The sequence below is a fragment of the Panthera onca genome, chromosome B3 (assembly GCF_046562875.1).
Source record: "Panthera onca isolate mPanOnc1 chromosome B3, mPanOnc1 haplotype 2, whole genome shotgun sequence".
NCBI classification, from domain to species: Eukaryota; Metazoa; Chordata; class Mammalia; order Carnivora; family Felidae; genus Panthera; species Panthera onca.
Genome location: NC_138344.1, coordinates 94408030 through 94422777, shown reverse-complemented (window position 1 = coordinate 94422777; position 14748 = coordinate 94408030). Strand labels below are relative to the sequence as shown.

The window sequence follows — 14748 nt, the reverse complement described above, 5'->3', positions numbered from 1 at the left end:
AGAATGAGTCTGGAAGTTTTTCTTCCCTTTCTATTTCTTGGAATAGCTTGAGAAGGATAGGTATTATCTCTGCTTTAAACGTCTGGTAGAACTCCCCTGGGAAGCCATCTGGTCCTGGACTCTTATTTGTTGGGAGATTTTTGATAACCGATTCAATTTCTTCGCTGGTTATGGGTCTGTTCAAGCTTTCTATTTCCTCCTGATTGAGTTTTGGAAGAGTGTGGGTGTTTAGGAATTTGTCCATTTCTTCCAGGTTGTCCAATTTGTTGGCATATAATTTTTCATAGTATTCCCTGATAATTGTTTGTATCTCTGAGGGATTGGTTGTAATAATTCCATTTTCATTCATGATTTTATCTATTTGGGTCATCTCCCTTTTCTTTTTGAGAAGCCTGGCTAGAGGTTTGTCAATTTTATTTTTTCAAAAAAACAACTCTTGGTTTCGTTGATCTGCTCTACAGTTTTTTTAGATTCTATATTGTTTATTTCTGCTCTGATCTTTATTATTTCTCTTCTTCTGCTGGCTTTAGGCTGCCTTTGCTGTTCTGCTTCTATTTCCTTTAGGTGTGCTGTTAGATTTTGTATTTGGGATTTTTCTTGTTTCTTGAGATAGGCCTGGATTGCGATGTATTTTCCTCTCAGGACTGCCTTCGCTGCGTCCCAAAGCGTTTGGATTGTTGTATTTTCATTTTCGTTTGTTTCCATATATTTTTTAATTTCTTCTCTAATTGCCTGGTTGACCCACTCATTCGTTAGTAGGGTGTTCTTTAACCTCCATGCTTTTGGAGGTTTTCCAGACTTTTTCCTGTGGTTGATTTCAAGCTTCATAGCATTGTGGTCTGAAAGTATGCATGGTATAATTTCAATTCTTGTAAACTTATGAAGGGCTGTTTTGTGACCCAGTATATGATCTATCTTGGAGAATGTTCCATGTGCACTCGAGAAGAAAGTATATTCTGTTGCTTTGGGATGCAGAGTTCTAAATATATCTGTCAAGTCCATCTGATCCAATGTATCATTCAGGGCCCTTGTTCCTTATTGACTGTGTGTCTAGATGGTCTATCCATTTCTGTAAGTGGGGTGTTAAAGTCCCCCGCAATGACCACATTCTTATCAATAAGGTTGCTTATGTTTATGAGTAATTGTTTTATATATTTGGGGGCTCCGGTATTCGGCGCATAGACATTTATAATTGTTAGCTCTTCCTGATGGATAGACCCTGTAATTATTATATAATGCCCTTCTTCGTCTCTTGTTACAGCCTTTAATTTAAAGTCTAGTTTGTCTGATATAAGTATGGCTACTCCAGCTTTCTTTTGGCTTCCAGTAGCATGATAGATAGTTCTCCATCCCCTCACTCTCAATCTAAAGGTGTCCTCAGATCTAAAATGAGTCTCTTGTAGACAGCAAATAGATGGGTCTTGTTTTTTATCCATTCTGATACCCTATGTCTTTTGGTTGGTGCATTTAATCCATTTACATTCAGTGTTATTATAGAAAGATACGGGTTTAGAGTCATTGTGATGTCTGTATGTTTTATGCTTGTAGTGATGTCTCTGGTACTTTGTCTCACAGGATCCCCCTTAGGATCTCTTGTAGGGCTGGTTTCGTGGTGACAAATTCCTTCAGTTTTTGTTTGTTTGGGAAGACCTTTATCTCTCCTTCTATTCTAAATGACAGACTTGCTGGATAAAGGATTCTCGGCTGCATATTTTTTCTGTTTAGCACACTGTAGATATCGTGCCAATCCTTTCTGGCCTGCCAAGTTTCAAAAGAGAGATCAGTCACGAGTCTTATAGGTCTCCCTTTATATGTGAGGGCACGTTTATCCCTTGCTGCTTTCAGAATTTTCTCTTTATCCTTGTATTTTGCCAGTTTCACTATGATATGTCATGCAGAAGATCGATTCAAGTTACGTCTGAAGGGAGTTCTCTGTGCCTCTTGGATTTCAATGCCTTTTTCCTTCCCCAGTTCAGGGAAGTTCTCAGCTATTATTTCTTCAAGTACCCCTTCAGCACCTTTCCCTCTCTCTCCCTCCTCTGGGATACCAATTATGCATATATTATTTCTTTTAGTGTATCACTTAGTTCTCTAATTTTCCCCTCATACTCCTGGATTTTTTTATCTCTCTTTCTCTCAGCTTCCTCTTTTTCCATAACTTTATCTTCTAGTTCACCTATTCTTTCCTCTGCCTCTTCAAGCCGAGCCGTCGTCGTTTCCATTTTGTTTTGCATTTCGTTTAAAGCGTTTTTCAGCTCCTCATGACTGTTCCTTAGTCCCTTGATCTCTGTAGCAAGAGATTCTCTGCTGTCCTCTATACTGTTTTCAAGCTCAGCGATTAATTTTATGACTATTATTCTAAATTCACTTTCTGTTATATTATTTAAATCCTTTTTGATCAGTCCATTGGCTGTTGTTATTTCCTGGAGATTCTTCTGAGGGGAATTCTTCCGTTTGGTCATTTTGGATAGTCCCTGGAGTGGTGAGGACCTGCAGGGCACTTCCCCTGTGCTGTGGTGTATAACTGGAGTTGGTGGGCGGGGCCGCAGTCAGACCTGATGTCTGCCCCCAGCCCACAGCTTGGGCTGCAGTCAGACTGGTGTGTGCCTTCTCTTCCCCTCTCCTAGGGGCGGGATTCACTGTGGGGTGGCGTGGCCCGTCTGGGCTACTTGCACACTGCCAGGCTTGTGGTGCTGGGGATGTGGTGTATTAGCTGGGGTGGGTTTGCAAGGTGCACGGGGGCAGGAGGGGCAGGCTTAGCTCGCTTCTCCTTAGGTGATCCACTTCAGGAGGGGCCCTGTGGCAGCGGGAGGGAGTCAGATCCACTGCCGGAGGTTTGGCTCCACAGAAGCACAGAGTTGGGTGTTTGCGTGGAGCTAGCAAGTTCCCTGGCAGGGACTGGTTCCCTTTGGGATTTTGGCTGGGGGGTGGACGAGGGAGATGGTGCTGGTGAGCGCCTTTGTTCCCCGCCAAGCTGAGCTCTGCCGTCTGGGGGCTCAGCAGCTCTCCCTCCCTTTGTCCTCCAGCCTTCCCGCTTTCCGAGCAGAGCTGTTAACTTATGACCTCCCAGACGCTAAGTCACGCTTGCTGTCGGAACACACTCCGTCTGACCCCTCCGCTTTTGCCAGCCAGACTCGGGGGCTCTGCTTGGCCGGTGAGCCGCCCCTCCGCCCCGGCTCCCTCCCGCCAGTCCGTGGAGCGCGCACCGCCTTGCCGCCCTTCCTACCCTCTTCGTGGGCCTCGCGTCTGCGCTTGGCTCCCGAGACTCCTTTCTGCTAATCCTCTGGCGGTTTTCTGGGTTATTTAGGCAGGTGTAGGTGGAATCTAAGTGATCAGCAGGACGCGCGGTGAGCCCAGCGTCCTCCTACGCCGCCATCTTCCAACCCTATCGGGATCTGTTCTTTCATGAATCTTGAGGGTGGGGAAGAAGTGATAAAATAGAGAAATGTGGGGTTATTGATGTGCTTATTTTTAAGAGGAAAAACATTAATGGAAAGGTAAGTTTATAGATACTAAAGTTGGAGGGAAGCAAATTTCTTGAAGAGATGGGAATTGAGAGTTATGATTCCCCTACTAGACTTCAAGGGGAAAGAATGTCACTTCCACTGAGGTGGGAAGAAAAGAATTAAGTGGGAATTGTAGCTTTTGATACATTCCGAGATGCAAGCGCAGCAAGTGGACTTAGAAGTTGCCTTTTTAACAGTATCTAACAATACCTATTTTTTTCTGTAAAATAAATACAGCTTTTGCATGTTCAAAGAGTAGACCATTGTAGGCAAATGGAAACAGACTAATGAGTGATAGAGAGTTGAAGCAGTTGGAGACCAGGATATCAGTCCTCAGTGTTTTGGAATATGTTTTAGGATATAATGCTCAATTTCAATGCCAATCACTTCTTGTGTGTATTACTGAATTCCCCTGATAACTGATTTCTTTGCTATCTCTTGGTCCTATAGTTTCTGGGGTAAATATAATTTTCTCAAACCAGTATCATAAGGACCTTAAGGATATATGCCCCTCTGGCTTCTTAGGGCAGCAGCATGGTCTATATCAGCCATACAGGAAGTTCCCCAAATTGAGCTATCTTCTATCTGGAGCCTTTTTCTAGGCTCTATCTTTGTTCTACTGAACTATATACTTGGGGGGAGCAGAAACAATCTCTCTCCCCATCACATGGTGCCCTGCAAATATAAATATTTATTTGTCCACTACATAAATATTTATTAAGCAAATGAATATTTTTAAATCACATGATAGAATAAGTACTTTTTCCCTTCCTTAAATCATCTAAGTAACTCATATTCTTCCTTTAAAATCTAAATCAAGATCATGTGAAATTTTTCCCCATTCTCCTTCTCTTTTTGTTCCTGTAACACCTGGTATACATCTCTATCATAATGTTTGTCACCTTGACCTCTGATAGACTCTAAGCTCCTTGAGAGCAGCAATCATAATTGATATATATTTGTTCCTCTGAAACAAAAATGCTTAATAGATTTTATAAAATAATAATCTAAACTAGATATTTAAGCTTCTGAGTGTGTTAGAAGAATAACAAAGCAAATTACTTAAAAGTATTTGTGTAGGTTGGAAACAGGTCATTTCACTAAGACTTTATAGAATAGGTTGGGGGAAAAAATAGAAGTTAATCATTGACTTAATGTGCTCTGGCAGCTAAAGCATAGAGGAATATCACATATTTCTTAGCAACTAATTCAAAGAGAAATTTATGTTTATAAAAGCACCCTTAAAATATAATGGAAAATGTCTTCACTTAGTACTTTTAGAAAGATCTAAAACTTGTTCTAATAGGAAGTTTATATACTATACTAATGGACCATAATACATTACAATTTGTGTTTTGAGCTGAAGTGTCATGGTCCACGTATGTCACCTTATGATTAACTAACAAAGTGCAGAAATAGAATTAACCTCTAATTAAATTTCTCTTAATAAGCTATCTCAGGTTATCCTTTAGTGAGAGTGGAGTAAAACTTTCTCAGTGCTGGCATTCAAAAGTTTTAAAATGGAGACTTCAGTGTTTTTATACAACATATAGAAAAGGTGATGGTGACAACGTTCTACGTGGTTTTAGGAGTCTGATTTTTATTCTTACTTTGGTCAAAGACCATATTTCTTGTGATTGAGTTAAGAAACTAGAGATTCTTGCTTATATGTCAAATATTTTCCTCAAATAAGAAATCTCTCATATTTTACTTCTTAGATTTAGACGTTATAGGAAAGACAGTTTGAGCCTGTTTTCAGTAGTCTTGTATGTATTTAATACTGATAATGCCAATGTCATCAGTGTGAAAATAATGCTGCAGGTGGGACATTCATTGAGGAAACTGCTTTGTTGAATTAAGATGTATTTCTTAAGGGGAGGGTGAATAGAACCTAGCCATGATTTATGACCACTTATAATTAAAATGTGTTATTACAGACACCTGTCACAGATCCTCTACTAAGGCCATAAATAATATCTAGTGCACTTACCTTTTAAATCTGTGTTTTGAACTACCACTACCCCTAAATGTATTCTCCTCCTATTTATTTATTATTCAGATAATGTAAAGTAGAAGCTGAGATTTTTAAATAAAATTAATTCTATGATCAAGAAAGCCTGATATTTCAAAATATACTAATCTAATTCTTAGTATAATTAATACAAAATATCTCATCAGTTGAATTGATGGTAAGCAAATGGGTTGACTTGCTTTTGTTGCTCACCCAGTGAAAAACTTTTTAAACTGAAAATATAGGTTTATTGTGATGAGTATTTTTACCCTTAGGTCTTGAATTCACTCATTTTTGTTCAATAGAATTAATTGCATATGCTATGTGCCTAGTGGTATATAGGGTTCTACAGAAAATAAGAATTGTGGTGAAAGGTTTTTATCCATCAAATAATTTGTCATCATATTTGAGATAATAAATTACTGAATAAAATAAAAGTCATATTCACCAAAGTAATATTCATTAAAATGCTTTACAACCCTGTGCAATGGGTGAATAAAGGATAGAACACTGAGAACAGCAAAGTTAAAATAAAATGTCTATGGACAAGAACAAAGTGTAAACCATCCAAATAAGTATTAAGCAGAAAGCAAAGGTTACAGAATGTGAGAAACAGAAGGAGCCACATGAAAAAATGGAGAATATTGCTCTTACAGCACAGTAGGGACTGTGGTATAGTCAAAGAGTGACTGGGTCTAAGAAAGGGATCTGACATAGTTCAGAGAAATAGAAAGCATGATGAAGGTTATGTTTAAGGAAAATTTATTGGACACTAATGGAGAGATTCAACAGGATGCAAGAAGGCATGGTAATGACTGGAGAAAATGAACTGACATTTTTTATTTAAGATATAATTGCAATTATATATTGAAAAAATAATAACAGTGGATGCATGCAGTCATTTCTATTCAAGCAGAAAATAATGATTTTATAATTTCCCATGTTTGTCTGTATATATAAAACAAATGATGCCAACAATTACCTATCAATATACATGGCTCTTGCCTGAAGCTAGATGATTTTGGCACATCTTCATGTTCCATGAAATGTGAAACACAAATTAATGGCTGTATTCCTGATTAGAATAAAAATGTGATTTATATGCAAGTGATCCCTAGGCCTCGGAGTACACCAAACTACAAATTAGTTTATACGAACTTGGTAATTTCAAGTATCTGTAGGATGTATGTATGCACATTTTAGGACATATATTTCAGTTATTTATATAAAATATATAAAATACGTATTTATAGTAAATAGTTAAAAGTAAAATTATGTTAATGATTTAATGAAAGAACTAGGTATTAATAATTATAAATAATATTTATGAAAATTATATTTATACAGTAATGTATGTGAAATATCAAAATAAGAACCATCCTATTTCATAATGCCATAAATAACTTTAAAACATTGGTCACTGCTCTTGAGGTCATTTAGCCTTTCTGACTGTGGTCCGTAACATGAGGTCAGTTTTCTTGAGCTCTCACACCTGATCGAGAAGGGGTGGTGATCAAAATATAAGAATTAGGAAACCAAAGTGAAGAAAAATACAGTTAAGTTTTGCTTAGCAATGTCAAACTTGTATCTTGGAACTATGCAGCATTTGAAATCCTTGGGGATGATTAAATTCATACCTATTGATACGTGGTGCCTACTCAAGCATAAACACAGTGCCTCCAAGGACTTAAAATTACTTTTAAAGAGTATTAATACCATCCATCATTTTCACTTTGGAATTTTCTTACTATAATACTATAATAATGTGCTGAATCAGCTTTGCTGAATCTAACTTTTCTTGAATTGCTTTATTCTGTTTCACAAGTTCTAATTTCATCGACCTAGATGACCTGAACATAAGTTTATATAACTGTTGTCATTGAATTCTCTTTATAAACTTAAAAAACTGGAAACTAGAGAACTTGTCATCCCTGATGGCTTCATAAAAAAAACAAACAAACAAAAACAAACAAACAAACTGGAAACTTTCTGGAAAAAACATTCTAATTTGACAGTAAATTTCATATATTAAAAAATAAAATAAAAAAAAATACTGCTTTTCTCGTAAAATAGAACAGCAAATCAATAGTTTGGATTCATTGATTTGGATTACAGAGTATAATTAATGAGACATATAAATTATAACATAGTTTAAAGAATTTATTTCAGTCAGTTACTCTTCTGGTGTCTTTTTTCATAAGTAATGCTTGCGTTTTAAAATAAAATCTGGTAATGGGCAGAAAACATGAATAGACACTTCTCTAAAGAAGACATCCAGATGGCCAACAGGCACATGAAAAGATGCTCAACGTCGCTCTTCATCAGGGAAATACAAATCAAAACCACACTCAGATATCACCTCACTCCAGTCAGAGTGGCCAAAATGAAAAAATCAGGAGACTATAGATGCTGGAGAGGAGGTGGAGAAACAGGAACCCTTTTGCACTGTTGGTGGGAATGCAAAGTGGTGCAGCCACTCTGGAAAGCAGTGTGGAGGTTCCTCAAAAAATTAAAAATAGACCTACCCTATGACCCAGCAATAGCACTGCTAGGAATCTACCCAAGGGATACAGGAGTACTGATGCACAGGGGCACTTGTACCCAATGTTTATAGCAGCACTTTCAACAATAGCCAAATTATGGAAAGAGCCTAAATGTCCATCAACTGATGAATGGATAAAAAAATTGTGGTTATATACACAATGGAGTACTACGTGGCAATGAGAAAGAATGAAATATGGCCCTTTTTAGCAACATGGATGGAACTAGAGAGTGTTCTGCTAAGTGAAATAAGCCATACAGAGAAAGACAGATACCATATGGTTTCACTCTTATGTGGATCCTGAGAAACTTAACAGAAACCCATGGGGGAGGGGAAGAAAAAAAAAAAAAGAGGTTAGAGTGGAAGAGAGCCAAAGCGGAAGAGACTCCTAAAAACTGAGAACTGAGGGTTGATGGGGGGTGGGAGGGAGGAGAGGGTGGGTGATGGGTATTGAGGAGGGCACCTTTTGGGATGAGCACTGGGTGTTGTATGGAAACCAATTTGACAATAAACTTCATATATTGAAAAAAATAAAATAAAATCTGGTCAAAATTGACTCTAGCTCAAATAATGTATTCAAAAGCAAATTCAAATCTGGGATAAAACAAACCTGGCTTCTTTAGACCTGGGACAAATATTTTTCACATAGTATATATTCAGTAAACATAAATTGGAATAATTCAAGTTTGAATTTATATTACATATGTAAATATGGTCCTTTTAAAGAACAGAACAACTTGAACTGCCTTAATAGCTTAGAGATAACATCCATCATTCTTTACATGCAAAGTATCATAGGACTTCTACTAGGTAGAGAAACTAAGGTGTCACATTTAAGAAAAAAAAAGACAACTGATAATTTGCTTTCTGAAAAAGCAGTACAGTTAGACAAGAAATCAGTAGAGAACATCACAGGTCAACCCAATCAGTTACCATTAATACAGCCATAGGCTATAGCAGACACAAGCCATAGAAGAGATGAGGAGCCCCTTTTCTATCTAATGCACATACAGACTGTTTCTTCAAATAATTTGAAAGGTTTATGCTACATATCAATTTGTTAGTCCAATGACAACTAATGGATTCAAAAGTATTATAACTATATTTAATGTTTAATGTATTATTTATTTAGGCTTGATTTCCTTGGAATCCCTCCCTATTGTGGATTCATGTTCAAAAATAGAATGCAGTTATATCACACAGAAATATGTCCTGAAAGAGCTCTTCCTTTTGGCACAGGTTGCCTTTCTAAATACAAGGTGCCAATACCAATGAGCAAGAAAATTGGAGCCACATTGAGTATCTAAAATGGAAAATAGAAGGATTCAGAACAGCTACTTCTTACTACGATGGATCAATGAGCACAGTCTACTGAAATAAAACTGCCTTCTGAGAAAGATTATAAATCTAAAGTCTCTGTGTCCACAATGCCCATTTTTCAATGAAAATCACTAGACATACAGAGAAACAGGAAATGGGGTCCAAAGTCAATGAAAAAGTAAAAATCAATCCATTGAAATAAAGCTGAAGCAGGAAGATAAGGGCAAATAAAACTAAAGAGGGCAGATCTATCTATGTATCTATATAGATAGATCTCCAATTATATATATACATATATATATATATATAGAGAGAGAGAGAGAGAGAGAGCATATATATATATATAGAGAGAGAGAGAGGGAGGGAGAGAGGGAGAGAGAGGGAGAGGGAGAGGAAAAAGTAGAAAAGGAGAGGAAAAAGATGAGGCATAAATAAAGGGAAAACCAAAAGACCTTCAGCAAACTCTACACCAAGATGAATATAAGGAGAATCATATTTAGGTACATTGTAATCAAACTACTGCAAATCAAAACTAAGGAAAAATTCTCAAAAGTAGCCAGAGGGAGAAATAAAAACATATTCAAGGGAACAAAGATAAAATGATGGTTGATTTCACATTAGAAACAGTGACATACAGAAAAAATAGAACAACTTTAAACTGCTTGAGGAAAAAAATGGCAGAATTTTAAATCTCACAAAAACATGAATGAAGTGAAGTTATTTTTATATAAACAAATCTGAGAAACTTTGTCTCCAGCAGATCACCACTACAAAAAGTACTAATGGATATTCTTCAGGCCAAAGGGAAATGGTGCTAGATTGCAACTCAGATCTACAGGTAGAAAGGAAGTCCATCAGAAATGGTAAATAAGTAGAAAATTTTAAAACTATATTTTCTTCTTATAATTTACATAAAATATATCTGTTTACTGTAAGGTGAGATTTACAATTTAGGAAAAAGTAAAAAATACTATTAAAAATGGAAAGAGGATAGATCAATGAATTATACTGTGGTAAGATTATTGCATGTGTGTAGTGAGATAAAGAACGTGAAGTATCAGCTTTGAAATGAAAGAAGGGAGATAATAGTAAAACCCGAAAAGAGAGTATGATGATGTAAAGTGAGCATGAAGAATAAACTACTGCCTATAATTAGACTATGAAGAGTTATGAATCCTGTTAGCCCTGGAACAACCACTAAAACACAATTAGAGATTTAAAAATCAGTACAAGAAATAAATTAAAATCATATATATCAACTGAAAAGAAGAAAGAGAAGGAGCCACAAAAGAATAAAAACAAAGTACAAGTGGAGAATAAATAAGATGGTCTTAATTCCAAACATACCAAAAACTACAGTAACTATAAATGAACTAAATATTAAAATTAAAAATGATAGAATAACATAGATGAATATAACAGAAACTATACTGTGGAAAAGTAGCCAGAGACACAAAAAATAATTAGTGCATAATTTCATTAACATCAAATTCTAGAAAAGGCCAAAACCATCAGTTCGTCAGGAGAGTCATATCAGTAATTGCCTGGCATAGGAGCAAGGGCTGTGAAGATAACTGCAGAGGAAAGAAAGTAAGGAAGCTTTCTGGGAAGAGGAAGTGTCCTGTATCTTGGTTGAGCAGCACTTACACTGTAGTATATATCAATCAAAGGTTATTGACCTGTACATTTAAAATGAGAGAATTTTGGGGCACCTGGGTGGCTCAGTCGGTTGAGCGGCCGACTTCAGCTCAGGTCACGATCTCGTGGTCCGTGAGTTCGAGCCCCGCGTCGGGCTCTGTGCTGACAGCTTGGAGCCTGGAGCCTGTTTCGTATTCTGTGTCTCCCTCTCTCCCTGACCCTCCCCCGTTCATGCTCTGTCTCGCTCTGTCTCGAAAATAAATAAACGTTAAAAAAAAATGAGAGAATTTTATTGCGTGTAAGTTATATCTCAATAAAGTTGTTTTTTTAAGTGTATCAAAATACTGATTGCTTAGTGATCAGTATATCAGACTTTATGGGTTCAAATATTGCCTCTGCTATTTTCTTACTGTATGAATTGGGCAAATTACTTAACCATCCTAAGTTTTGTCTATAATTGGGAATAATAGTAGTTTATAGCACTGGTGAGAGGATTAATTCCTTATCTGGAGCAGGTGTTCACTATATATCAATACCATATTGTAATAATATCATTAGCATCACTACTATTTTTACGAGGTTCAGAATGTGAAACTGTTGAAAGAGATATATCAAATCATGAGACAAAGTTATTCTCATGTTCAAATAATTCTTTTAAAAGGGAAATGAGACTTGGATAAAAAGTAAACTCAAAGAGATGCTATTTGGTAATGTAAGATAGGGCAATTAGAGTCAAGTCACTCAATACATACAAAAAACATTAGTTTCCTATTAATGCTGTAACAAGTTACCATAAGTGTTGTGGCTTAAAAGAACAAAAATGTATTATCTTACAGTTCTAGAAGACAGAAATCCAAAATGAGTAAAATAGGGCTAAAATCAAGGTGTCAGCAGGCCTACTTCCTTCTGAAGGCTCTAGGGAAGAATATATTGCTTTGCCTTTAGTAGCTTCTAAAGGCTGCTTATATTTGGCTTGTGGCTTTTTTCTTCACCTTCAAAACAAGCCACATAGCATCCTCTCTTTCTCTCACATGACCTTCTTCTCTCCTATATCAACTCTCTTGCCTCCATCTTATAAAGATACATGGGGTTACATTTAAGATCCACCAAGATAATCCCGAATAATTCTCACCTGGAGATCCTTAATTTGACCACATCTGCAAAGCCCCTTTGGTCATATAAAATAACACTCAAAGATTCTAGGGATTAGTACACAGTTGTCTTTGGAGGCCTGCCAAATGCCATACGAGCAAGATTGGAAATGAGAGGGGAGGAAAGGAGGAGACACTAGTGCCCTGAGAAATTCTATTTTTAAAAGTTTACAAGTGTTTGGTCAAGCAGAAACAAATGTGAAACAAAAACAAATATATGAAATAAAATGTCATTGTTATTTTTAGGTGTCCTAAATGTTTATCTGCGTTTGAAAGGGCAGACAACCATAGAGAATCCACTGTGGTCTTCAAGTGGGAATAAAGGACAACGGTGGAATGAGGCTCATGTTAATATATATCCAATTACTTCGTTTCAGGTAAGAAAAGAACAATCACTTCTGTAAATAGATTGCTACACATGAGCATAATGTTGAAAGGCAGACCTTAAGCAAACATTAGAATATGAACATTCAGAAATGCTGTGATACAAGCATCACAAAATGACAGTATTAAGTTTTTCTTTAGTTCTTGAAGCTGTTTTATAAAGAGAAAATGACCCTTTTTCTTATTAATACCTATCAAGTATTATGTTTGAATAATTACCTTTCAGAATCTAAATGATTTGCCTAGTGGAAATGTAATCCATTTCTACAAATTCACATGTGTATATTTTGTTATCTGAAGTTAAATAACACAGGTTCTTATAATAATGGAAGCTGGGTAGTCTGTTCTCAATCTGTTTGAATTTTAGTTGATGAAATTGTATATATTTTAGCAAAATGTGTCTCTTTTAGCTAATGTCATTTTAGTAATTTATCACTTTGATTACCAAAGCCAGAGAACTTAACAAAGCTATTTTTCTTTATTTTGACATAAAAAGGTAGGCTTAGATTGAAAGCTACAAATATATAATATAAATTTTAATGACTATAAAAATGGCCACTATGGCTTGAGACAATACTTCATGAAAATATATCAGTGGAGAAAATAATGTAGTTGTATTGATTTTAGTAACTATATACAGTATGTGTATTTTATAGACTCAAGTGTTTTTTTCCTATCTGTGATTTCCTCAATATATTGAAACATATTTTTGCTTCCTATGTAACTGCCTCACCAACACATTATTAAATCAAATATATATACAATAAGTTGTTAAGAGAATAGTTATATTAATTAATTATTAGTTATTGCCATAGACATCAATTTAGTAAATATTTATTAGGCACATTCAAAATAATCATTTATTCTCCTAACGAACAATTCAATAAATACTTTTTGAGCTACTACCATGTGCCAGGAACATATACAGTTTGAAGATCTAAAAATGATTGCTTGGGGTGCCTGGGTGGCTCAGTCAGTTGAGCATCCAACTTTGACTCAGATGATGATCTCATGGTTCGTAAGTTCAAGCCCCACGTCGGGCTCTGTACTGACAGCTCAGAGTTTGGAGACTGCTTCGGATTCTGTGTCTCCCTCTCTCTCTGCCCCTCCCCCACTTGTGCTCTGTCTCTCTCTCAAACATAAATAAACATTAAATATTTTTAAATGATTGCTTACCTCAGATTGGTAGAAATATACATCTAAACACTGACATCACATACTGTAAAAATTGCAGTAAGAGAGGTATGCACAAGGTTCTGTGAGCACACCCAAACAACAAGAACAGTATGGAGGAAAGTCAAGAGACACTTGAGGTATAAGGTGAAACCTGAACCAAGGAGAGGGATTGAAAAGCCGAGCAAGAGCTAACAATATTGCAGCAGAGTTCAGAGTAAACAGACATCGACATCATATACCATAGGATTTGCCTGAGAAACAGAAAAACTTTTATCTAGAATTTGGTACCTAAAGATACATCAGACTGGGGTGATCTGAGGTTAAGGTTTAGATAATGGGGAGTCATTGGAAGATTTTAGTTGGGGAATGACCTGGTACAGTGGTCACGTTGGGGTTCAAGTGGGTAAAATTGGGCTGGCAAACAACTTAGCACTCGCAAAATTCACATAAAAGATGTTGAAGGAATAAACTCAGAAAGTGGTATAAAAAGAAGTGGATGATTTCAAGATCTACTTAGGTGTGAAAACTAGCACAGCATTTTTATGTTGGGAATTTGGGAAGCAGCCATAAATGACTAACAGGTTTCTAACCAGGGAATCTTGGGTAATGCCTGTGCTACACATTACCTTAAAAAAAAAGGAAGGAAGGAAGGAAGGAAGGAAGGAAGGAAGGAAGGAAGGAAAGAAGGAAAGAGAAAAGTTTCAGGGTTGAGTACGGCTACTTCTTTCTTGGACATGTAAATACAAAATGCCTATAGAGTATCCTTTTAAAGCTGTGCAGGTTGCTGTGTGTGTTTATGTGAAACTTTGGAGACATACACATTTATGAGTCATCAGGTTGTATGTACTACTTAGAAATGTGGGAATGGTTGATATTTCCAAGGGAAAGTGTACATAGGTGAATAGTGATTAAATGATGGAACCATGCAGAAAGCTAACCAATAACAACCGTGGGAGAAGAGCTCAATCCTAAGTAGTATTTTTTAAAGTTAAAATGAAGGAGATCCAGGAAAGTTGGGTG

General features: G+C 36.5%; 1 protein-coding gene across 1 annotated transcript in view; it reads left to right on the top strand.

The window, feature by feature from the left end:
• Positions 1-14748, top strand: part of MDGA2 (MAM domain containing glycosylphosphatidylinositol anchor 2) — an 867659-nt gene that overhangs the window by 832092 nt on the left and 20819 nt on the right. The window contains exon 15 of the mRNA XM_060619633.3: positions 12415-12545. Coding sequence (XP_060475616.1) covers positions 12415-12545 — 131 coding nt within the window. The remainder of the gene's footprint in view (positions 1-12414; positions 12546-14748) is intronic.